This window comes from Halichoerus grypus, chromosome 6 (assembly GCF_964656455.1).
Source record: "Halichoerus grypus chromosome 6, mHalGry1.hap1.1, whole genome shotgun sequence".
NCBI classification, from domain to species: Eukaryota; Metazoa; Chordata; class Mammalia; order Carnivora; family Phocidae; genus Halichoerus; species Halichoerus grypus.
The window spans coordinates 179,052,051-179,075,679 of record NC_135717.1 but is presented as its reverse complement, the minus strand read 5'-3'; the positions used below and the strand labels follow the sequence as shown (position 1 = coordinate 179,075,679).

The 23,629-nt window shown below is 56.3% G+C and overlaps 1 protein-coding gene across 5 annotated transcripts in view; it reads right to left on the bottom strand.

Moving 5' to 3' along the window:
• The window catches only part of SHANK3 (SH3 and multiple ankyrin repeat domains 3), a 52,234-nt gene that overhangs the window by 3,456 nt on the left and 25,149 nt on the right, over positions 1-23,629 (bottom strand). For 3 of the 5 annotated variants that reach the window (XM_078076822.1, XM_078076824.1, XM_078076825.1), the window contains 5 exons: positions 22,757-22,837; positions 18,658-18,681; positions 14,727-14,857; positions 14,041-14,125; positions 7,368-9,621 (listed from right to left, as the gene is read on the bottom strand). In XM_078076822.1, the coding sequence (XP_077932948.1) occupies positions 7,368-9,621; positions 14,041-14,125; positions 14,727-14,857; positions 18,658-18,681; positions 22,757-22,837 (2,575 nt within the window). Of the gene's footprint in view, positions 1-8; positions 5,684-7,367; positions 9,622-14,040; positions 14,126-14,726; positions 14,858-18,657; positions 18,682-22,756; positions 22,838-23,629 lie in introns of those variants that run through there. The other 2 variants (XM_078076826.1, XM_078076823.1) reach the window with 2 other exon arrangements.

Sequence of the window (23,629 nt, the reverse complement as noted above, 5' to 3'; positions counted from 1 at the left end):
CCACATGCAGATGGGCGGGAGAGAGCAATGAGAGAGAGTGTTAGCAGCCCAGGCCCACGCGGCAGGCACATGGCCCATAGTCACAACTACAGTGTGGCAGCCAGGTACAGGTCTCCCTGGCCAGACACCCACTGGGGGAGGAGCTCAGGTGCGATGGAAGGGAGCCAACCTGGAGCCGCTGGGGAGAGGGAATTGCAGGCCAGACTTGGGTAGATCTGGGTGGACTCCTGGTCTGCTTGTGTGACCTATTTTCTCGTTTGTGACGGGCAGATCAGAGTGGAGCCCATCCACTGGCTTTACTTGGAACGCTGTGAGGCAAGTGCTCAGCAGACACTTGGCACTTGGTGACACTTCACGTCCCCTTACACTCTCTGCGGTCTGCCCGGCCTCTCTCCAGCTGCCATCCCACCTCCCTCTCCCTGCCCCTGCCTAAGCTGGGCTAAGGACCCTCCTCTGGGTTCCCCCATCCACCTCTGTGCTATCCTGACTGGTGCCAGTCCCATACGGCACAGGGCTCCTTCAGCATCCTTCCTCCCCTAAGTGTAGGTTTTGTCTTTTCTTCTCCCACCTGTGCAAGGTCAGCCTCTCCCTGGAGATCCAGCTCGGTCTGTCTCTCCCACTCAACCTCGGTTCCAATTTCCAACTTCCCTCACCTTCCACTGGCTTCTCTCCTCAGCCTCTGTCCCTGATGCCTCCTCCCAATCACTCAGACCCACAGCAGAGCCTCTTGAAGAGACTAGACCAGGCCTCCCCCCGACCCGACCCCCAATGGAGAGGAGCTCCTAAGGACACCTGGGGTGGGCTCAGGGAACAGGCACCAACCAGAAGAAACCCTCCCTGCTCCCACACCTGTCCTCCCTGGCACCACCTGGGCTTTGGGGCAAAGTAGGGCAGCAGTGAAGGGAGAGGGGGAGGATACCCAAGGGAATGTTGCAGGGGGGTGGTGGGTGCCCAGGTGGTGGTGATTGCTAGGGAGAGGGGGGCGGGGCAGTGCTGGGTAAGATGCTGAGGGAATGGTGCCCAGATAGCCCCACTATGGCCCTCACACAATGACCTTAGCCTAAGGCCCTGCATCCCAGGAGGGAATCCTGCCTAGCCCTGCCCCAAGGGCCAAGTTTCAGTGGAACCATGTGGGTGTGCCTGCAGCCTCGGGTGTGACAGAAGCATATTGAAAAGTTGGCAGGACCACAGCCAAGCTGTGAAGGCAGAGAGAACAGGGTGGGTGCTGGGTAGTGCAATGGAGAGGCTTGGCCTGAGCCCAGAGCAGGGTCTGGGTTCCAGGAGGCCTTTCTGGCCAGTGCTGGAGCCTTCCTGCCTGGCAGAGGGGTGAGCTGGCTCTAGCAGCTCCTGAGGAGACCTCCTGAGGAGAGGAGCTGGGTGCAAGGAGAGGAGCACCTGCCAGAGAATATGGCTGATGCCAGGAGGTGCCGTGAGTGAGGCACTGAAGTGCCATATTCCACCGGGCTGGGAGTGGGGAGAGAGAGCCAGTCCTAAGGGTGCCCAGGCATGCTGGACACGCAGGAGGCCTAGAAGAAGAGCCTAAGGAAGTCTGTGCACTCTCAAGGCCCCAGGACACAGCAGGGTGTGGCCGAGAGGTCCCCATGGCCCAGGTGCCTGCCCCTCCCCTTCCTTTTGGGGAAAAGGGAACTGCTCACATCATCCCCTGGGCAGGAATCCCAGCAGCATCCATGGCCAGGTTTCCACGCCTTTCTGCACACCCGTCACTGTCCATCGCCGCTGTCAGCTGTCTGACCACCTCCCCAGCCAGGCCCCAGTCATGGCATGGCCACATCACAGCACCCGCCAGCCTCCAGAGGGCTTCTGGGCTACCCACCCTCTAACAAACGGTACCTCACCAGGCACCCCTGAATGCTGTCGGCAGCCTCCTCCAGATGGCTCAGCAAGGCTCCATGGCCCCGGACGTCTCTTCCACCAACGTCTGAATGTACTGTCTCGCTGCCTCGTGACTCTTCAGCCACTGAGGTCTGGCCTTGATCCCCCCCATACACACACACACACACACGCACGCACGCACACACACACACACACACACACACCTGCAGTTACCAAGGCAGTAGCAGGACCCCTTGCTGACCTTCCTCCACCCCTTCCTTCCCAGATGGGTTTTGTGGGTTCTCCTTTTGGTTCCCACTTTCCCCTGGGCCATGTGGTCTACTCCCACCCTTGGCTATGGCTGATGGGTGCAAAAATGCTACATGTGAGGCCCAGCTAATCTCCTCCGAGCTCCAGACCTCTACGAGGGCCGCCAAACATGCTCTCCCTTCCCCCAATCCTCCCCACACCAGGGACCTGGGAGCCACCATCAGCTCCTCCTTCTTTTCACCTGGAGGGCTCCTAGCATTAACCAAGGTCTTCATCCTCATCCCCCCAGCCACCTCAGGGTCCAGTCATTTCACGGTCTCACTCAGGACCTCTCACCTCATTTCCTAACTGCCCTCCTTGACTCCTAGTACTTAGCACAAAGCCAGGAATACAACTTACACTGAAAAAAAATATCATCAAACAAAAATAATTTGACATGTCTCTCCCAGGCCTGACTGCTCGTTGGCCCATTGGTGCCAAGAGACGAGACGAAGCCCAAGCTCTGGTCCTGGCCTCTGTCTCGGGCCTCCTGCCACTGCACTCATGCAGGGCAGGTCTGGGCCTGGGGGCGTTTACAGTCTGGGAGCCCCATTCAGGGAGAGAATGCTCAACAGCAGCACAAAACTAGATACAACTTGTAAGCTTCGAAGCGCACTCTCTGGTCGTGGCATCTCCAGCCTTTTGCCTTCTCACTGCCCATATCCACTCACAGCTCTGACCTCAACACACTCCAGATGTCCCTCCATCCCCTCATCTGTGAGCCCTTCCTGCTCTCCCAGCAGAGTTCAGGGCTCCTGAAGCATGTGACCGAGCTCCGTGGGACCTGCGAGGACAAAGCATATCCTGGCCCCAGTGCCCCTGCACCGGCCATCACACAACAGGTGTCAGCCCAGGTCCCAGAAGAAGCCCAGCTGGCCTCGAAACACCTGCAGTCACACAGGGTTGTACCCAGATCCCTGCCAAACGTGTTAGCCGAACAGGGCCCACAGAAGGTCACCAGAGCAGGGTTTCTACCCCCATCGTAGGAGAGTGTGTCTTCTGCAAGACACTAATTAGTGATCTACCGAAGGAGCTGAGACCTGACAGGTGTGAGGCCAAGGCAAAAGCACATCAGAGGGGTAAGAAGTGTGCAGGACAGATACCCCTTCACTTTGTATTTCCAAAGCTATGTCTCCATGAACCTTTCTCAGTAAAACCTGATGTGCGGGTCAGACAGATGTAAAACTGGGAGCCACAGTGGAACTCAGTGTCCCTGTGGTGCTCAGAGCCACCATGGACTTCAGACCACATGCAGGATTCCAATCCACCAGTGGAGCGTGGAAGACAAATGGAGTTGGGTGCACATGTGGGCCTCAAAGACCACAGTGGGGCTCTGAGAAGACAGATGTTCTGTCTATAACCAGGGCTAGACCCAAAACTGGAAGTGTAGAACAGGTGGATGGTCTGGGATCGATGTTCCAAAAAGCCAGAGGTCCTGGACCTTCCACCCAGAAAGAAGCCCCAGTACAGAAGAGCCAATCATTTCAAGTTCCTGAGCTTCAAATCTGTGGCACACAGGGCAGCTTCCGTTGCCCGAGAAGAGCTTAGGCTGCAGTGTGTCTTGGGGCTACAGGGCATCAGGGCTGTCAGCGGGGAAGTGAGCAGAAGGGGGTGTTTACTCTCCTGTGATGTCCATCAGGTGAAGAGAGGGACAGGCCTGGAGGTGAAATCAAGGGAACCCAGGGACCAGGGGCAAGGCTCAGAGGTGTGGCCCTCCAGGTGGCCAAGGCTATTATGCCAGGAATGGTCCTGGGGAGGAGGCAGCCCCACCCCAATGTCAGGACTTGGAACATTCCTCTAAGAGGCAGTATCACTAGCAGTTCATCACGAAATGAGAGGTGAGCTCTGGATTCTAGCCACAGCGAGCTGCGGAACAAGAGCTGCCCAGCAGCCTGGGCAGGCACCACAGCCCCCGCCAGCCACATGGAGGGCCAACTCCACGTGGCCACAGCATCCCCTGCCCAGCCCCCTGCCTGGAGCCAGAAGTCAAGGGTGGGCAGTGGGGCCCACTCCAGAGGGCCGTGGTTTCACTCAGGTCTGAGGGCAGGAGGGGCAGCACAGAGGGAGAAAGGAAGTATGAATGGGAGCAGAAAGGAGTGCAGAGGGAAGCGGAAATGGGAAGGCAGGGCAGAGGGATGGCTCAGTGAGGCCGGACTGATCAGGTAGCACTGTGAGGACTCAAGGATGAGTGACTTCAGAATACACACGCTATTTGTGATACACAAGACTGATAAATACAGGGGTCGTCTAACGAATGAACAAGTGTGCATTTCTATGAGAGGGGATTACTGCACAGAAACCCAGTGTCTGTCACCAGAAGGGGTTTAACAACAGAGGCTCTGGATTACAGTGAACAGAGACTGGGGCTGGGGCCAGACAGATACCACCACTTGCTGGCTGCAACAGAACCTTAGTTTTATTGTCTGGAAAATGGAGATTATACTATTGTCCATCTAACAGAATGGCTGTAGAGGTGAAATAATATGACCTGATGTTTTCTAGTGCAATATCTGGCATTCTTTTTTTAAAAAAATTATTTATTTGAGAGAGAGAGAGAGTCGGGGAAGGGGCAGAGGGAGAATCTCCAGCAGACTCCCCACTGAACGCAGCGTCCGACACGGGGCTCGATCCCACAACCCCGAGATCATGACCTGAGCTGAAGTCAAGAGTTGGATGCCCAAACAACTGAGCCACCCAGGCGCCCCTGGTATCTGGCACTCTTATTTCCCACAAAGGGCCTGGCTGAGTGCACACATAGTGAGAACCCACCATGCTGCAGGCCTGAGCTCAGTGCTTCAAGGTGTCACCCTCATCATCTCACACGGGAAGGACTGACGTTCACAGAAGGGGCTGGTCCAAGACTACAGAGCCCAGATGGAGCTAGCTGAGAGTTGAAATCCAGGGTCCTCTGACTCCAAGCTGATGCCGGGGAATTAAGCAAGCTGCTGAAGTTGGGAAGGGCCATGTCACAGGGGACATGTGTTTTAGGTCATCTGGCATCTGGAACCCTGGTAACAATACTTGATTCTCCTCTGAAGAACCACCCTCCCTCACTCTCAGCACCTGTTTGCTAGGTGGGGTGACCCCATGCCCTGGCTCCTAGGAGAGAGATGACTCAGGCCTGGCCAATGGCAGCCTTACATCTCCCTGACCCCAGTGATTCACTCAGAGGAAAGCAGGGGACCCACATGAAGCCAGTCAGAGGCTGGAGTTTTGCAAGAACTACTGAGTGAAAGAGGCTCATTTTCCAGTGGACCCGTGGAATAGATGGGATGTAAAGTTTGCTACTGCGGGTCCCACCCTTCCCCATCCCACATCCAAAAAAGAAAACAAACACAGTGTCCTGGTGCAACCCAGAGCCATGGAACAAGAGACCCTTTCCCTGACAGAGGAGAAATGCTGAGGATGCCCAGCTGCCCGTGGGAGCCAGCAGAGCAAATGACACGACCCGGGCTCACCTGAGCCTGATCATGGGGTTCGGCAACCAGTAAATCTGAATCATGCGTCTGTCCTTCGGTGGTATTTGTCTTAAGCCACCTCCCTAGATTTCAAATCACAAAAGACAGTGCTTGCATTTAGCTTAGTTCTTTTCATCTGTTCAGCAAATGTTTATTGCGGGCCTACACTGTACCAGGCCCTGTGCTGCCCACTTTAAATGGCTTTGATGTTCATCGGGACACAGAGGAATGGAGGGCCGGGCAAGGGAGGAGAAGCAGAGATGAAGATGGGGGCTGGTCGAGGGTGGGTCAGGGAACCCCCACCCTCAGGGGGTCAGGTCCTGCAGAGGCCTAGGATCCGGGCTGCTCATCCCAAACAGACACCCCTGGACATACCCATGCCTACTCTCAGGGCACTTTCAGCATTGCCTTGCTGGACAGTGGGCTTTCACATTCAGCTGGGAGTTAGAAGAGGCAAAAAGGGGAGAGGGCCCCAGAGCAAGCCCCTGAGATGACAGAAGCTGAAGGACAACATTCCTGGACTACTTAGGAGAGGCACCATGAGCTTCCCAAGCCCCAACTTATCTTTTGAGTCCTTAACTGGAAGAAGGTAAATCAGACAAGCCTTTGTAAGACCTGAACCCTTCACTGCTTTGTGAACTGTGCCTTCCAATGACGACAGGAAAGGGCCCACTAGGCTAGTCTTCAGGGAGCAAGAAGGAGGGGCCAGGCGGTAGCACCCCACACACTCCCCCACAAAGCCAGAAGAGTGAGGAAGGCCTAAGAGGCACAGAAGGCAAAGGCAGCTTGAAGAGGGCAGACAAGGGCCAGCCAGGGGGTGACCAGCTCTGCCTCAGACCAGCACCGTGGGCAGGAACCAGTTCTCCCGTGTATCCATGGAGCCCACAGGCCCGAGGGGGATCCCCTTCAGGAGCAGAGCCTTGGGAATGGGGTCCTCGAGGAAATATCCAAGGGATCAGCCCAGGGGCTCTGGCAGCTCTACCAGAACAGCACCCCAGCCCCTTGCTCAGCCCCTACCCTGCTCAAGTCCCCACCCTGGTAGGAGGTGGGAAGAGAAGACAGACAGACAGACAGGGAAGGTACGGAAAAAGCGAGAGGGCAGATGGAGGGTGCAGAGGTGGCGTGACTTCCACCGAAGGATGGCTTCTAAATGCACTTGGAAAATCATACACTGGAATCTGTGTTTAAGGGACACTGAGGCAGAGCTGAGAGACAGAAAACAGGAAGTTGGTGGTGGGCCCCAAAAGGAAAAGGAGTCCATGTACTCTAAGCCTCAAAAGGAAGCAAGGCAGGAGGCAGCTACAGGAATGGTGGCACCAGCCGTATCGCCACAAGGCAGGGGTGGGGGGGGTGGCAACTCCAGAATGGACCACAGAACAACCCTTAAGAGTAGAGGCAGCTTTGGTCAGGAGCAAAAGAGTGAGAGCCCACATGAACCCGAGGCAGGGAGTCTCCAGGAGGGTTGGGGAGGTGCTCATGCCCTGCCTGGGTCTCTCATGGGTGCCCAGCTCCCATTCCCAGCACCAACAGGGATGGAGAGAACAGCAGCCCTGATATTTCAGATCCCTGAGAGAGACTTCTGTCTCAGACAGACAGCAAGGGCGAATAAAAAGGACAGAAGTGGACAGGGAGGGATGCCATGGACAGGTAAGGAATGGGATAGAATGGACTGTGGAAGAAGAACAGAGGAAACTGTGGATGCACAAGAGGAAGAACACATGGGGCCATGGACATGGGACAGGACCCTCCCCACACTGCCCTGCTCACCGAGCTGCCGCGATGGGCGACTTCTTGGCAGGGTCCAGCAGACCGCCCAGGCCACCAACCGGCTCTTCCCCCAAGGAGCGTGTGTCTTTGTTCAGCTGCTGCAGGCGGGAGCTGAGCTCACTGATCACAGTTGGTTTGTCATCTTCGGGCCCAGGGAGCCCCCGGCTCTCCACGGGGTCCCCCCACAGCTTGGACCTTCTCTGGAAGAGGTAGCGAGGGCGAGCAGGTCCGGCAGCGGAGGCCAACCCAGCAGAGGCGGCATGGTGCTGCTGGGCCATGAGCTCACTGTCCGAGGACTGCTTCAGCAGCGGGTCCCTGAAGGTCACCGGCCCCTTCCCCAGCGGGGACTTGAGCTTGGGCTTGGGAGGCACTGGTGGCTTCTCGAGTAGAAAAGTGTGTCCATCGGCGAAGGAGGTGTGGGTGTCAGTGAGCTCCCCACTCTCCGAGCTCAGGGTGGACATGCTGGACACCGTGGAGATAGTGCTCGTGGTCTCCAGGTGGGGGTCGCTAGAGCTGCGTGTGTCAGCCTCCTCCACCCCTGAGTCAGCCGCAGACTCAGGGGCAGCGGGTGGCTCGCTGCTCGGCTTCCCTGAGGCCGGGCCTGGCACCGTGGTGGGTGAGGGACCTGGGCCAGGAAGTGGGGTGGCCAGCAAGACCCCGTTGGCAAACTCTTCAGGAGGTGGCACCAGCCCAATGCGGGCCAGCTCCTCCCTGGTCTCCTCATCACTGGAGGACAGCTGGGCAGGCGGCAAGTTCACAGCAAATATCAGCTCTGGCTCCTCCTCCGAGCTGCCCTGGCCTGGCCCAGAGTCTGTTGGCGGGGTGCTGCCAGGGGGCTGGGCCCGGGGACTGGCCAGGGGCTCCGCCACCACTGCTGACTGTGTGGGGGCCGGGGCCAGCTCTGGGGTGCCCGGACGCTCCTCTTCAGCCCCCAGACCGCTGGGCTCCTGCCCATTGCTGGTGGCGTGCACGACGATGAGGCCAGCTGGCCGCTGCAGGGATGTGTCCAGGACGCTGAGGATCATGGACTTCTTGTCCTCTGGCGACTTACGCTCCTCCCGGGGTGCTTTCTCCGGCTCCCTGCGAGCAGGCACAGGAACCCAGGCCGGGCTCCTTGGGGAGAAGGCTGGGGAGGCCAGGGCCCCTCGCTCAGAGTCGCGGGCCTGTACATCCACAAACAGAGGCCCAGGGCGGTCAGCGTCAGGGCTGTGCACTGGCGTAGGGGACCGGGAGGGCGCCTGGGAGGCCAGAGCCCGTTCACGGGCAGCCAGGGCGAGGGCCAGGGGGGAGCTGGGGTCCAGGGGTTTGCCGGTGAGCGGGTGGATGAAGGTGGAGCCTGAAGGCCCAAGGCTTGGGCCGCTGACCAATGGCTTCAGAGCAGAGACGGGGGAGGGCAGGAGCAGGTCACGGCCAGCGGTGGGGCCGGTCCCCAGAAGGCGCTCATCGATGGAACGGGAGGGCTGCAGGGAGGGCAGTTCCGCACTAGGAGGGCTGCCCTCGATGGCTCCCACCGAGAGGAACACGGTGGAGCGGCGCCGCTCCTCCAGCCGCCGGTCCTTGCCTGGACCTGGGCCACCAAATGTGAGGCCGGGGCTGTCCGCAGGGCCGTAGTCGAGACCGCTTGGCCGAGGTCCACGGTGCGTCGGGGAGGGCTCGCGGGCGAAGCTGCCACCGACTGGGCCAGGGCTGCCCACAGCCAGGGCTGCGCGCTCCTGAGCATCTTCCACCTGCAGCTGCTTCACCAGCGGGCTCTTGCGGCGCTGAGGCTTGGAAGGCGCGAAGATGCTGGCGCTGAAGGCGCCCAGGTTGGCGTAGGGACTGTCGGGACCCGGCGGCCGCGGCCGACGCTTGGGACGCTCTGGTGGGGTGGCTGCGGGAGGGGGCCGGGGGACGTCGCCCACCTCTGGCGCAGAATCCTGCAGGATGATCATGGAACGCGCACGCTTCTGCCGCTCGGGGTAGGGCAGCGGACCCAGGGGCGAGCCGGAATCATACAGGCCCGCGGCCCCAGCGCCCAGGCGCGCTTCCAGGCCGGGTTTGAAGCTGGAGCGCACCGTGTCGTAGGCGCGGCCTGGAGGGGGCGGCGGCGAGAAGGCGGGGGGCGGCCCAGAGTCGAAGTAGTAGGGAGCAGGGGGGGGTGGCGGCGCGGTCTGCGGCGGGGGCGGGATGCCACGGCCCTCGCGCACTGAATCTTGCATCGATGTGCTCCTCGGGAAGCGTCCCTCCAGCAGGGACGCCAGCTTTTCATCCTCCCCTGCGGATAGAGGGGATCCAGTGAGACCAGGCCCTTGCAGACTCTAGCGCCCGCCCTCTGCAGAGAGCAGCCATGGTCCCAGACGCAAGGGTTGCAAAGACAACCCCTTAGAAATTGGCGGGAAGCGCCAACCAGACTGGGAGGACGGGGTTGGAGAGCAAAAGAGGAGGCGTGGAGCCCAGGGCATAGAACCTGAGCAAGGCCCCCAGCCTGGGCTCCTCTCTGGACACCCAGGCTCTGTACCCCAAGCCTGGTGCTGGGTTGGGAGGGCTCTTGGGAAGACTTGGGGAAAGGTATTAGTTCAGATACAAGGTAGAGGAGGGCTCCACCAACAGACTGAGAAAGGACCCAAACTCTGACAGGTATACCGGGTTGGGGCCAAGACCTGCCCAAGCCCCACCACACTGAGAGGGCCCAAAGAAGGATCCCCAGTCGTGAAGACAGAACTGCCGAGAAGAGGTAGGTGGCTGGTGCAGGGCTTCCACCCAAGACTGAGCAAGGCCACATCACAAAGTGGAACAAGCAGATGTTGCTGGGAGCTCCCTGGTGGCAACCAGAGATGGGAGGAAGGGAGGAGTGATACAGTGACTATAGTCAAAGGGGCAGCAGGACTGTGGCCACTTGAGCCATGCATCTGGCACAAAGAGAGCTGGTGCCCAGGTGAGAAGGTGCTCTGTGAAAAGATAAGCCCTGAGATGCTCCATCCCAGAGACCCAAATGGACTGACTGGGAGACCCTGCCTGGTCACTGTTGTAACCTTAGTGGCTGAATTTCAGTAAGGTTGGGTGAAAAGGAAGGAGGAAGAATTAAAATGGAATTTTAGACTAAGCACCTGATGCATGTTTTAGTTTTACTCCCTATTGGCTGTGTGATCCCAGGCCAGGCCCTGAGCCCCTCTGAAACTCCATTATCTCATGGGTAACATAGTCTTAAAACGATACCCATTCTGCCTGCCTCAATGTGCAAGCATTAGGGTCTGTGCAAGAGTGGGGCTGGAATGCTCAGGGCCCTCACTGTCCTGCTGCCTGGCTAGAACCTGGCAAGACCTCCCAAGTGTCCTTGTGGACCCGGTATGGACACCTGTGCCATATAGGTGTGTTCGGTTAGGCTGCAAGTGTTACCCAGTCCCAGGAGAGTGGATGAATGGCCCTTCCATGTTGACACACACAGGTCTCTGGTAGAGTGCCTTGGAAATCTACACTGATTCGTGGCTTCACTCTGTGCTTGGTCACATTTTTATGAACTCACTAAAGTGTAGATGGCCTGTTCCCAGCCACCCCCTCCTTTAGCCACCGAGGTGGTCAGCTCAGGCCTCCCACACTGCACTGTTTACATCTTGTCCTGCATGACAGCTCTTGTACCCCGGGCACAGCAAAGGTGGGCTTTCATGGGAAGACTGAGGTTTGAACTCTAGCATTAGCAGTTACTGTCTGATCCTTAACCTCTTGGCATGTCAGTTTCCTAATCTCAGGAGAAATGCTGGCCCCTGTTGGGGGGCTGCCAGAGCTGGAGCCATTTAAAGCCTACAGCACAGGGCTGAGCACCTAGAAGCGTCCCAGTAAGGAGGCTGAGATCATCATTCATCATCATCATTTTTAGGTCTGCTTCCACCCCCACCACTGGACACAGAAATTTGTGCCGAGTTCATTCTGGGTTTCCTCCCCACTGCATTTACTGTGTAGCATATAAACACCTGCCGAGCACCCATAAGCCCACGTGTGAGGCAGAAGAGAACTCCATGGGAAAAGCTTGTGCTCCTAGAAGATGCAGATTTGGCATGCCAGATTCTAACTTAGGGTGAAGACAAGTCACTTGTCTGGGATGAAATGGGGAATCTGTTCTGTTACCAGCCAAGGTGGGGTGGGCCCTTCTGCCCAACAAATAGTAGCAAGCATTTCTCAAACATTTACTGGGAGCCAGCTTCAAGATGCAGAACCTGTCTGCTAACAGTATCAGGAGGTGTTGCCTGTCCTCAGCCTGGGAGTACAGCCCACTGGATCAGCCTCAGAGTAGCCTTGAAGGCAGGCACTAGATAGTCCTCAAGTTATGGATCGGGACCCTGAGGTTTCAAGGACTGAATCATGTGCCCAGGGCCACAAGGGGTGAGAACCCTGGGAATCCGACACCTCAGCCAACATGTTGGTGATGAGCAGCAGGCCAGGGCAAGGAAACTAAAGATGAACCCCTCTCACTCACTCATGGACTGAGCATAGGAGGGTCCAGGAGGAATCTCCACCAAGAGGCTCACATCCTGCAGGGCAGGCACTGAGATCTGGACCTGTGGTGGTCAGTCCTGGCACTGGGCTAGGCTGAGGGACAGGCCATCTGGGCAGAGTGAGGGCAGGTGCAGAATAGCAAATTCTGGTACACCCAGGTAAGAGTGAAATGGAGACAAATGTCCCCAGATGAAGTAGGAAAGATCTGAAGGCGGTCCACAGGAACCCAAGGCAATGAAGAGCCTACTGCGGATCAACCGGAGGGATGTAGGGTGGTATTTGCTCTGCAGAAAGCCCCCTTTGGCCAGGCCTGGGCAGTTGGCTGGCCTGATGTCTTACCAGAAGACAGGTAAGGCAGCTGTGTGACCTTGGGCAAGTCATTTTACCTCTTTACCTGTTTCCTCATCTGTAATACAGAGGTACTAATAATATTACCTCAACAGGACTACTAAAACCTTAAGTGAACCAGTGTGCATAAAACACAGTGTTCTAGTAAGTGCTAAGTAAGTGTTTACTCTGATGATGAACAGACGATGGGTGTGGTGGGGTGTACATGGATAGATGGATGGACAAGTGGACAGGTCTGTAGGTGAATGGATGGATAGGTGGGCAGGTGAGGAGGGACTAGATGCCTAGAGTGATGAGCAGTGGGTGGGGCTTGTGAGATGACCCAGTCAAGAGAGATGGCTAAGTGTGGGGTATGACAGCAGCGGTGGGGCATGATGATGTCCCAAGGAGATGGGTGCAGAAGGCAAAGAGACTAAGGATACAGCCTTTAGAAGTACCCACATTTGGTGTGGTACGTGTGTTTTGGGAGGGTGGGCATTAAAGATAAAACAGGTACAGCCTGAGAACTGAGGGAAGAACCAAGAAATGTTGTCCTAAAGCCCTGGGGAGTTGAGTGTCATGGAGGAGGGAACAGAAAAATCAAATGCCAGTTGAGGTTAGAGAGGGACTGGTCATACGTTCACTGGAAGGAATACCCTGGAAACCACTGGTGACCCTGGTGGGAGCAATTTGTTTTAGATATGGATGGAGCTAGCCTGTCCCAGGCCGAGGAGCAGGTTGGGGACAGGAGACAAGAAGTATAGGTGGCTTCTGGAGAAAATTGGCTGTGAAGGAGAAGAGAGATACAGAGCAATACCTGGGGCGGGGGGCAGGCAGGTTCAAGGGAAGGTAAGTCTAGGGTTAGAAACTTGACATTTATTCACTCTACAGATGGAGCAGCCAGGATAGGAGACCACCCAGGGACAGGGATGCTGGCATCTATGGAAGGTACAGGAAGGTGGCACCACTGGACAAGAGGAGTAGAAGAGGGGGCGCACACTGCACGGGGAGCAGTGGAAGAGGGGGCACACACTGGACGGGGAGTGGTGGATGGGGGGACATGCACACTGGATGGGGAGCGTGGTGGATGGGGGGCACGCAACTAGACAGAGAGTGGTGGATGGGGGTGCGCACACCGGACGGGGAGCATGGTGGATGGGGGGTGCGCACACCGGACGGGGAGCGGTGGATGGGGGGGTGCGCACACCGGACGGGGAGCGGTGGATGGGGGGTGCGCACACCGGACGGGGAGCGGTGGATGGGGGTGCGCACACCAGACGGGGAGCGGTGGATGGGGGGTGCGCACACCAGACGGGGAGCATGGTGGATGGGGGTGCGCACACCGGACGGGGAGCATGGTGGATGGGGGTGCGCACACCGGACGGGGAGCATGGTGGATGGGGGTGCGCACACCGGACGGGGAGCGGTGGATGGGGGGGTGCGCACACCGGATGGGGAGCGGTGGATGGGGGTGCGCACACCAGACGGGGAGCGGTGGATAGTGGTGCGCACACCTGACGGGGAGCGGTGGATGGGGGTGCGCACACCTGACGGGGAGCGTGGTGGATGGGGGTGCGCACACTGGATGGGGAGCGGTGGATAGGGAGTTGCACTCTGGATAGGGAGCAATGGATGGAGTAAGGAAGCCTCAAGGGTCTCTTTTAGGCACAGTGTCTCTGGACTGGGGGAAGGACCGACCCCACATATGTCCACAAACAAGGAGAATCCTGGGCTGTGACCTGGGAGAGGCAGTTCTCAGAGGGAAACTGGAAACCCCAGCTGAAGGGTTGGGAGAGACAGGGTCCTCCAGCCCCACATCCACCCCAGCCCCAGCCCCATTCCTTCCGGCCCCGTGCAGCCCCCAACCCAGCCATACCTACAGACTTGGTCCGTGGAATCCCCTTCCGCAGGGAGCCGGGCAGCTTCTCTGGGCCTGGGAGGCCCTGGCGCTCAAACAAAGACTGTGGGAGTTGGGGGGTTATACGGAGGTTCTGGGACACTGGGGCTCCCAGTTCTCCATCCAGCCCCAGCCATCCTCCTAAGCCTGAGATCAAACACCCCATGCACTAATTCCAATGGTGCTGGCACCATTGACCCAGGACTCAGACCCAGGCCCTGAGGTCTCCAGGGAGCAGGGGCACAGCCAGTGGGGGCCTGGGCATAGAGCACTGGATAGGGTTGATGTGGATGAGGCTCCGGGAGTAGCCCAGAAGATGCCAAGGGAGAGGAATGGCAGGGGAACAGAGACTAAGTTGTACCCTCCACAGGGCTGGGGTGCTCTAGGTGGTCCTGGGTGTGGCTCTGCAGGAGGTAACCCACGGCCAGAGCACTGAACACTTGGCATTATGTTCAGCTGTGGCCATTCTGGGGGCTGAGATTTCCCCACGTGTGAGAGGAGAAGCCACGGGGTCCTTCACCCCCACCCCTGGAGAGTAGGGTCCAAATGATGGACTTCCACCCCAGAAAAATGTACACACACCCAGCAGGGGACATGGAACTCCGACCCCCATGCTCCCCCTGCCTCCCCACTCCCTGTGCCCCCCAGCTGTTGGGATGACTTACACTGATCTCAGCAGGGGTGATCCTCCGACTTGTGGGCCGCTGTTTGACCGTGGCGGCTCTTGAGTCGGCGTCTGCGATGTCTGGCCTCAGTGTAGGCTCCGCGGCGGCTGCCAGGATCTCATCCAGTTTCTCTGCACAGCCAAGGGAGGCACAATCTCAGCCACCTGGACCCTAACCTGCTCCATCCCTGTGCAGCCCCACTGCTGAGACCTCCCCGCAAGGCTGGTCCACCTGGTGCTGCTAATGGAGCCAATGGACCCCGCCCACCCCATGTCCCTTCCTCCAGACCCGAGACTGGGGAGACTGGGAGCCAAGCAACATGCATCCCATCTGAGTCCTATGGCCTCTCTGTCCTCAGGGGCTGGTCCAGGTCACCCCCTGGAGCCCCACTCCAGGAAAAGCCTGACTGACCATTAGGGAGAGGACCAGGGGAGGGACAGCACTGCTTGGAGCCCGGAGTCTTCCTGACTTTGTCTCCCTCTTCTCCTCAGCACCTGGCATTTCTCGTCTGTCTGTGGCCCTGCTGTTCCTGGGGGCCACAGCCCGAGGACAAACCCTGGTGTTCAGCAGGTGCCCATGAAAGATGCAAGTAAGTCAAGAATGAGTGAGCAGGGGATCCTTCTGAAAACAGAACTCACAGTCCCAGGCTAGGGAACTAAAAAAAAAAAAAAAAATGGCCCTAATGCAGACTAGGAGGCCAAAGAACCTTCACCCCAGAAAAGCAGCTCCACCCTGGGTGGGAGGTGCTGAGAAAAGAGGAAGATATTGGGAGGGCTGGTGCTGAAGGGGCTTCCACCAGCCCTGTAGGAAGAAGGTAAGGAAGAGGGGCTGACAGACAACAAGGCCCAAGAAGGGGGGGCCTCAGGCAGCGTTCAAATCCATCATAAAGAAAAGCTGTTTGCTTGTTTTTATTAAAGCTGTTTAATGTTTTTTTTTGTTTTTTTTTTTAAGATTTTATTTATTTATTTGACAGAGAGAGGCACAGCGAGAGAGGGAACGCAAGCAGGGGGAGTAGGAGAGGGAGAAGCAGGCTTCCCGCAGAGCAGGGAGCCCGATGCGGGGCTCGATCCCAGGACCCTGGGATCATGACCTGAGCCGAAGGCAGACACTTAACGACTGAGCCACCCAGGCGCCCCAAAGCTGTTTAATGTTTTTAAAGGTGGTGTTTTTGCTTATCAACATGACTTGGAAATCTTGTTAAACACGTGTGTCTGAGAACAAGCAGCTCTGCCTGGATGCCTGGGGTGGTGCCCTCAGGCCCAGCATGTGGAGTGCAGCAGGGGTGGGGGCCAGCTCCTATACCCACAGTAGCCCCACCTCACCCCCCTCATCACCCAGGCTCTGAGTGTCCAAGCCCTTAGAAGCTCTGCCAAGCCTAGAGGACCATGCGTCTGGTCGTGCTTGGCCTCTCATAAATGGCCCCTGTCAGAGGACACGGTCAGCCCCACCACCTCCCACCAGCACCTCCTGTCTCTTCCTCCACAACCCACTCAGCAATCGCCATGGGGAAAGAAGTCAGCTCCTCCCAGCTGGCCGGCACCCAACCCAGACCAGACCTACACCGCACACCAACTCTCCTGACTTAACCTCTCTGTGCCTCAGTTTCCTTATCTGACAAAGCGAGCAGAAAAACAGCAGCTGCTTCAGTGTCTGTTGTAAGAACTGACATGGACATAAGAAGTGCTACAGTTCTGCCCTGCTCAGGGTTAGCACTGAAGACACACTGCACCTCATCTCCCCAAAGAGCCTATAGGCTCCCAGAATGTCCTGAGTGTCCAGCCTGGGCCCTGAATAATACAGTTCAACAAAGGTTACAACTCATCAGCAGAACCTGCTCCATCTACAGATTAGCTCACAGGTCCTGTGCCTGGCTCCCAGCACCACTGGGAGGGCTCGTTAGAGAGGTCGTCATCCTTGTTTTTGTAATGAAGCAAATAATTTCCCTTTGGAAGCTGAAGCCACCATCACCACCCTTTGTTCAGTCCTTGGTGACTTCCGGTTAGAAGAGCTTCCCATGACCCTTCTCTCATCCCTCAAAATCATACAAAGAAGATGCTGATACTGCCCTCATTTTACCCAAGAAGAAACTGAAGCTCTGAGATAAAGCGCTCCAGATCATAGATCCAATAAGTAAAAGATCAGACTTAACAACCATGTTATCCAGAAACCGCAGACATAAAGAGATGAGCAGAGAAGAAACATTTCCATGGGGCATGCGCCCACCTGAGCTGTGGATTTTAGAAGCTGCATCTCTAGGTCCAGAAGAACTCAATCCCAGAAACCAAAGCAGTGTGTACATGAAGTTAGCAAAGCAAATGTTGTTGGACATGGGGTGGGGGGGTTGCTGGGGCCAGGCAAGAATTATTTCCAAAAGGGAAAGAAGCAAGAATTCTGCAAACTACAAGCTGGTGAGATTGACAACAATCCCCACCATTATTAGAAAATACATTCTTAAATAAATTATTTTAGATACTTAAAAAAGAAAATGAAGCCCATTAGGAACCAGGTCTGGGGCACTGGGAACTACACACTCCCCTCAGCCTCACATACACCAGCTCTCAAGACTCCATATGCGGTGGGGACACAGCTCGGGGTGCACCTGCTTAAACAACCAGAACCCAAGCAGGAATGAGGGGCCACAGGGGTGATGAACTGTCCGTCACTTCCCCTACAACTGGAAGAAGTGCGCAGGTCACTACATAGCACCCTGGGAGCCCTGCTAATGAGCTAAGTGACAGAACCAAAATATTCCAGAAATAGCTTGTGTGTCTGCCTCATAGGGTGAAGAAAAGTGTCCCTAGAGGACACCTAGTTTTAATCCCTGAAAAGACACTGGGGAAAGCACCTCACCTGGGACTGGGGCAAGGAGCAATGGGAAAACTCTGAGGGTAAGACTGCAGGCCAGCTGGAGAGCCTAGGCCCAGACAGATGGGGCCAGCATGTCCCCGGCATAGGGAAGGCCCTGTGGATCCCACAGTGAGGGATGGGTGGGCCCCAGGCACACAGACAAAAGAGTGAACACACCCGCCTGGGGCCACAAAGCCACCTCAGGCTTCCATCTGGCTCTGACTCCTATTTAGCCAAAAAAGAGTCCCCTGTCCACTCAGAGATGGAGGAAGCTGGCGGAGGCCAGGCCCTGAGATCTCACCAGATGCTGGACCTCAGACTCTGTCCCCACATGGAGGCTGCATTGCTTACAGCAAGGCTGGACACACAGAACACACAGGAAGGAGCCTCACAGGATACAGAGGAGGCCTGAAGAAAGGAGCAGGGGGTGGTGAAGTCAACAGCCTGGGCTATGTTGGGCAGAGGAGCTCCAAGCTCCCTCCCCAGTGCTGTGGGGCCCAGACCCCTGCTCCAAAGGGATGGTCATCAGCACTGGGCTTGACCCTACAACAGGTCAGCACAGAAATGGGACCCACACACCGGGCACAAGGAGCCCCCAGAAAACAGGCAGAAAGGAGCACCATGGGCTGGAGCTGAGAAACCAGTGCTCCTGCGCCCACTGGCCCAGTCACCATGCTCCCTGAGGAGACCCACAGCTGAACCCTCTGAACCCTTCCCCTACCTAGCTCCAGGACATGGCACATGCTATGGCCTCCACTGGGAGGCCCTCCCAGCTCTGCCTCATCATGCTGCCTCAGTGGCCCTCACACCCCACCCCACCCCTACTCACCTGAGTCCCCAAAGCCCATGGCTGTGCCTCACTATCACACCCCCACATAGCCACACCCCTGGGAACTCCCCATCCGTCCTTCCCCAGCTCCCTCTACCATGCCCACACCAGATTCCCAGGGAGAAGGCCAACAGGAAGGTACAGCCCAGGCTTCTAGACCACCCTGACTGAAAATGGAACCTCCTCACACATCAGCATTTCCCTAGTCAGGGATCAGATAAAGCTGGGGGCCTGGGGACCCAGCAGATGACTCACCCCCTTTCCTTCTCCGAATGGAGGCTTGCAATCAAGAAACAGAGCAAAGGGGGTAAGAGGCAGGCTTCATCCCTCGGCATCTGGGCCCGCTTCCCACTCCCGTTTCCCCATCTTTCCCACTTCCCACCCCTCCCAACAATCAGGACCTCCCAGATCCCCTACAACCCCTGGCCTACACCTCCCTATCAGACCCTGAGTGGCAAATGTGCCCAAATGCCAAGTTGGTACATGGCTTGAAACTCAAGGTGGAAACAACCACAAGCAGACACAAGTGTTCATGTGCATGCATATCCAAGCACGTGCACACACACACACACACACAAACATACACACGTGCATAAATGTGCTCATGCACACAGACATGCACACACATCTGGAGATGTCCACACACAACTAAATCATACTTGGTTCAATCAACTCTTTGTTCAAAAAAAAGACAACCCCCCCCCAAAAAAAAACAAGTTCAGAGGCTACTAATAACTTCAGTGGTCACCCTTGAGTATTCTGTGCACTGTGTTTCCAACGAAGGGCAGGTCAGTGTGTTTGCCAGACCATGGCCAATCAGGGACCACACACTGGCATGGCACCTGCCCCGACATTCTCATCACAAAAGAAAAGGGACCCAAAAGTTCCAGACTTTTCATGGGAAAACAGATGAACAGGAGGGGCTCAGACCCACCAAGGCCCCTCCCTGGCCTGAGTCTCCACTGATCTCTGAAGCCCCAGCACATTATTGGTTCAAGCAGATGAACACATGGTGACCACAAAGAGCCCCCCATGCTGAAGGGCACTGGGAGTGTCCCACCCTTCCTCCTCCTCCCGCCACCTGACTCAGGACAAGGGCTCCTATCCCAACCTGTTCCTCTCAATCCCATTTCTGTCAGCCACCTCAGGCCTTCATTTTCTGGGCATCACCTCTGTTCACACCATCCCCCACCAGGACACTCTTTACCTCGTCTCTCTCCTGCAGGACCTGGCTTCTCCCTGAGTAGCAAGCAACCATCTGGGCATGAGCCCCAACCCTTGCCACCTGCTTTTTCTGTGGTCTCACACTTGCCTTTCTTTCCATATGTTCAGATCATCTTCTCAATAGACTACAGCATCCTAACAGGCTCTAGCCCTTCTCAACAATGTGACAGAAAACTGGCATGTTCTGCTGTCAATAAACCCACAGGTCTAATTTCTGTCTTATAAAAGCACAAATGCTGGATCGTGGGATGATCCCTTAGGTACCTGGGGAAACCCTGATGCTGGCCCGGCTCCCTCAACCCTAGAGATAGTCAGCCAGTGGTCTGGCTTCCCAGGACAGCAATCCTCTGGAGGCGGCAGTGGCTTCTCCCGGTCTGAATGGAGCTACATAAAGAGTCTAGGTCCAGCTTCAACAAAAGCTATGACCCCTCCTCACTCAGCAGTATGGATGGAGGCTCTGTGCTAAGCTGTCCCTCTGTCCTCCCCCAGCCTCTGTTCAGGTAAAAACTGGTGGAAACAATGCTGACCTGAGGCAGCAAGAGTGAGCCCCTCAAGAAGACAAGGGTGTGCAGAACAACCCGGTCACACAGCAGCAGGAGCACCCCAGACCAGTACAGCGAGGAAGGAGGCTCTTCTACTCACTGGTTTCTTCAGATAGAAGCATCCCAGGAAGCAGAAGGCAATTCTGTTTCCACAGGTCTCTGTCCCCTGGTCCCTGGATGCCCACGCACCTCTTTGCGCAGAACTAGGAGGGTCCCTTCTGAACATGTAGCTGAACATGGCTATGTGACAGCCTCTGGAAGGAACTCCTGGGACCCACCCACCAGAGCCTTGGTCTGGTGTCTAGCCAGACCCAGCTGCCTACTGGTACTGGTTTATTGACCAGTCTGGATCCTCAGTCAGTATGGCGGATCAGCTGCCCATGGTTAGTCTTGGACCCTTGTGACCCTGGGGCCAGAAGTCTGCTGATTTCTCTGCCTCACTCTTCAATGAGCAGGGTTAGCCAGGTATAGAATTCTAGGTAGAAAAGCATTTTGATTCAAGACTTTTAAGTTATGTTTCCATTGTCTTCTAGCATCTACTACTGCTGATGAGAAGTCTGCTGTCCATTGTTCCTTTCTAAATCATCCAGCTTCTTTGGTAGTTAAGATTTTTCTTTTTGTCTATGGTGTCATGAAGTTTTAGTATGACAGGTCTAGATGTAGATTTGTTTTTATTTCCTTGCTTGGAACTCATACTTCTTCAAAATGGAATTTCATGTCCTTGTTCAATTTCAGAAAATTCTTAGCCATTTACTCTTCATATATTGCCTCTTCCCCAATCAGTTCATTCTTTCCCTCTGGAACTCTCATTAGACTGGGATTTTCTCACTTGTCCTTCATCATCTCTTATCTGCTCTTTGACAGTTTGTGTCTCCCTATCTTTCTGTGCTACATTTTGGGTAATTTCCTCAGAATTATCTTCTAATTCACTATTTCTTTCTTCAACTGAGTCTAGTGTACTGTTTATCTCAATCATGGATTTTTTAATCTCAGTGACTATACTTTTTGTTTCAGTAACAGTTCTTTAGGAATCCTTTTAAAATCTCCTTATTCTTTATTTTGGGGGGGGGTACCGTCCTTTATCGGCTGTCATAAAGGGCTGTCCTTTATGAGTTCTGTTACTTCCTTAAACGTTGTATTTAAACACCTCATTTTGTGCCTTTCTTATTCTTCTATGATTTCCAGGGGGTTTTTTGATGCTAATGCCAGTCCTTGGGCTTGGTTCTAGTTTTCCCACTTCTCATGGGTCCACAGCCACAACTCTTGGCTTTGTGGAAGCATCAGAGCCCCAAACCCTGCCCTTAGGGTCTATATACTGTCCCAAGCCCCCTTGGACTATGGAAGCATCATCAGCTTCCTCTCACTTTCTTAACTGATTCCTCTCTTTATTCTTGAGACCTGGGAAATTCCTCTTCCTTTGTTTTGAGTTGGCTATCTATTTTTGACTTTTACTTTATTCAGAATATTTATGGACAAGAGAAGTATGACTATGTCAATCTGGTCTATCTTGGTGGCTGTCCTCCTCCTCCTACACTGCAGTCAAGAGTACCTGCTTGGAAGGGGGGTGGCTCAACCTGTGGCCAGGACGAGGTCAAGGATCACTCTATTAGTAAGGTCAGCAATAATTTTGGGGGACAGCTAAGTGTTCTTTCTATGGCTGGGGAAGAACAAAGCCTGAAGCCAGGGCTGAGGCTCAGTCTAGAACCAGGACCAGGGCCTCTCCTGTGGCCAGGACTAGGTCAGAACTCAGCCTAGGACCAGAGTCAGCATTCCTTCCATGGCTAGAGCCATTGTAAAGTCTGGGACTAGAACTGGGTTTGAATTACAGGAAGATAGAGCATGTTAGCAGGCATGTCTATCGGGACATGCCCAATGTCAACTGCCACATATGTCAGGACACGGTCATGTATATCTGGACATGCCTATGATGAGGCTATTAATGGTCACATATATCAAGACATGCCCACAATGAGGCTATTGGGGGTCACCCTGGGATCATGCCCACATCATGCCCCATCAAAGCCCTGACACACTCTTATTTGCCTCTTGTAGCTCACGAGGGCCTATCCCATCATCATGCTAGCGATGTTCACACAGCCCTGTCAGGTCAGCAGCTCACTGTAACCCCTGCTTAACTGATGAGTGAACAGGTGCTAAGGAGGCAAAAACAAGCATAAAGATCACACAGCTAGCGCCAGCAAAGCCAGGGCAGAGCCCAGGTCCCCCGACTCCTGCTCTGTCCTCACTTGGATGAAATGAAGGAGTAAAGTCCAACTGAGGTGTGCAGAGCCAGAGTAGCAGGTGCACGTGCACGCAAACACACTGGACGGCCAGGTCCTGCTCCCTGACCATCAGTCCTGGTGGGCTCACTGTCCATCTCTAGCCCTCAAGCCATCCATGTGTCATCCCCCTCCACACCAGTTCAGCACCCACCCATTTACCTTTGACCTTCCTACCACACCTTCATATGTTTGTCTGTCTGTCCTTCTCCCCCGCCCCCCCAACGTCTCTGCCTGGCTTTGGCCCCAGCTCACACCACCTGGCTTCCCACCTGGGCTGTCTGCCCACTGTCCACCCCTGCTGCTCACCAAGTTCCTCAAGTTCGGCCGTCATGGACTTGGAGCGCAGGGTCAGCGTGGTGCTGGGGGCCCTCTTGGGGGGTGGCGGGGCTGCAAAGAAGAGGGAGGCCTTGGACCTCCTGTCCAGCAGCAGGCAGCGCGGCGTGGCCAGGTGCAGGTGCCACTTGCGCTCTACCGCCTGGATCTCCTCGTACTCCCGGGAGGATGCGTCGCACTGCGCCAGGATCTTGTTCAGGCTGCGGCTGGATGCAAACTTCTTCATGGCGCTGGGAGCGCAGGGGGGTGCTGAGGGCCCCGCGGGGCCAGGGTAGTTGGGGCCTCAGGAGGGAGGTGGTCAAGGGCCCCAGTGGGGGTCACGGTGCTGGCCAGCTCCTGCCTGAGTGCCCACCCTGTCGTCCGAGGGCTGAGCAGGGGGGCCCCAGAGCCATGAGGTGGGGGCTGGGAGGGGTCTCCCGGCAGGCTGGGCTCCTGCTCCTCCAGGGCTCCCCCCAGGCCCTGGGAGCCACTGCCCCTCGGGGGACCGGGGTGTGGTCAGCAGAGCCAGGACCTGGGCTGGGCTGGCCCAAGCTGGCAGAGCCTCCCGGGCCCGGGCTGTGCGGCGACGTCGCGGGGAGAAGACGCTTTTCCTCTTCCCTCAGGTGCCGCCTCCCCCTTCCCTCCGACAATAAGCCGCGGCAGCGTCAACCTCACAGTTGCTATGGCAACCCCGGCCTCCAGGCAGCTGCCGGCAGTGTCGGGAAGGAGGGCTCTTCCACGCCAGGGGCTGGGGGGGACGCCGGGAAGGAGGGGGTGGGGATCTGAGGAGGGGCAACCTGGGGTCAGGGGTCAGAGGCTGGGGGCCAGGGTGGGCAGCCTAGCATCAGGGACTGGGAAGGCACCCAG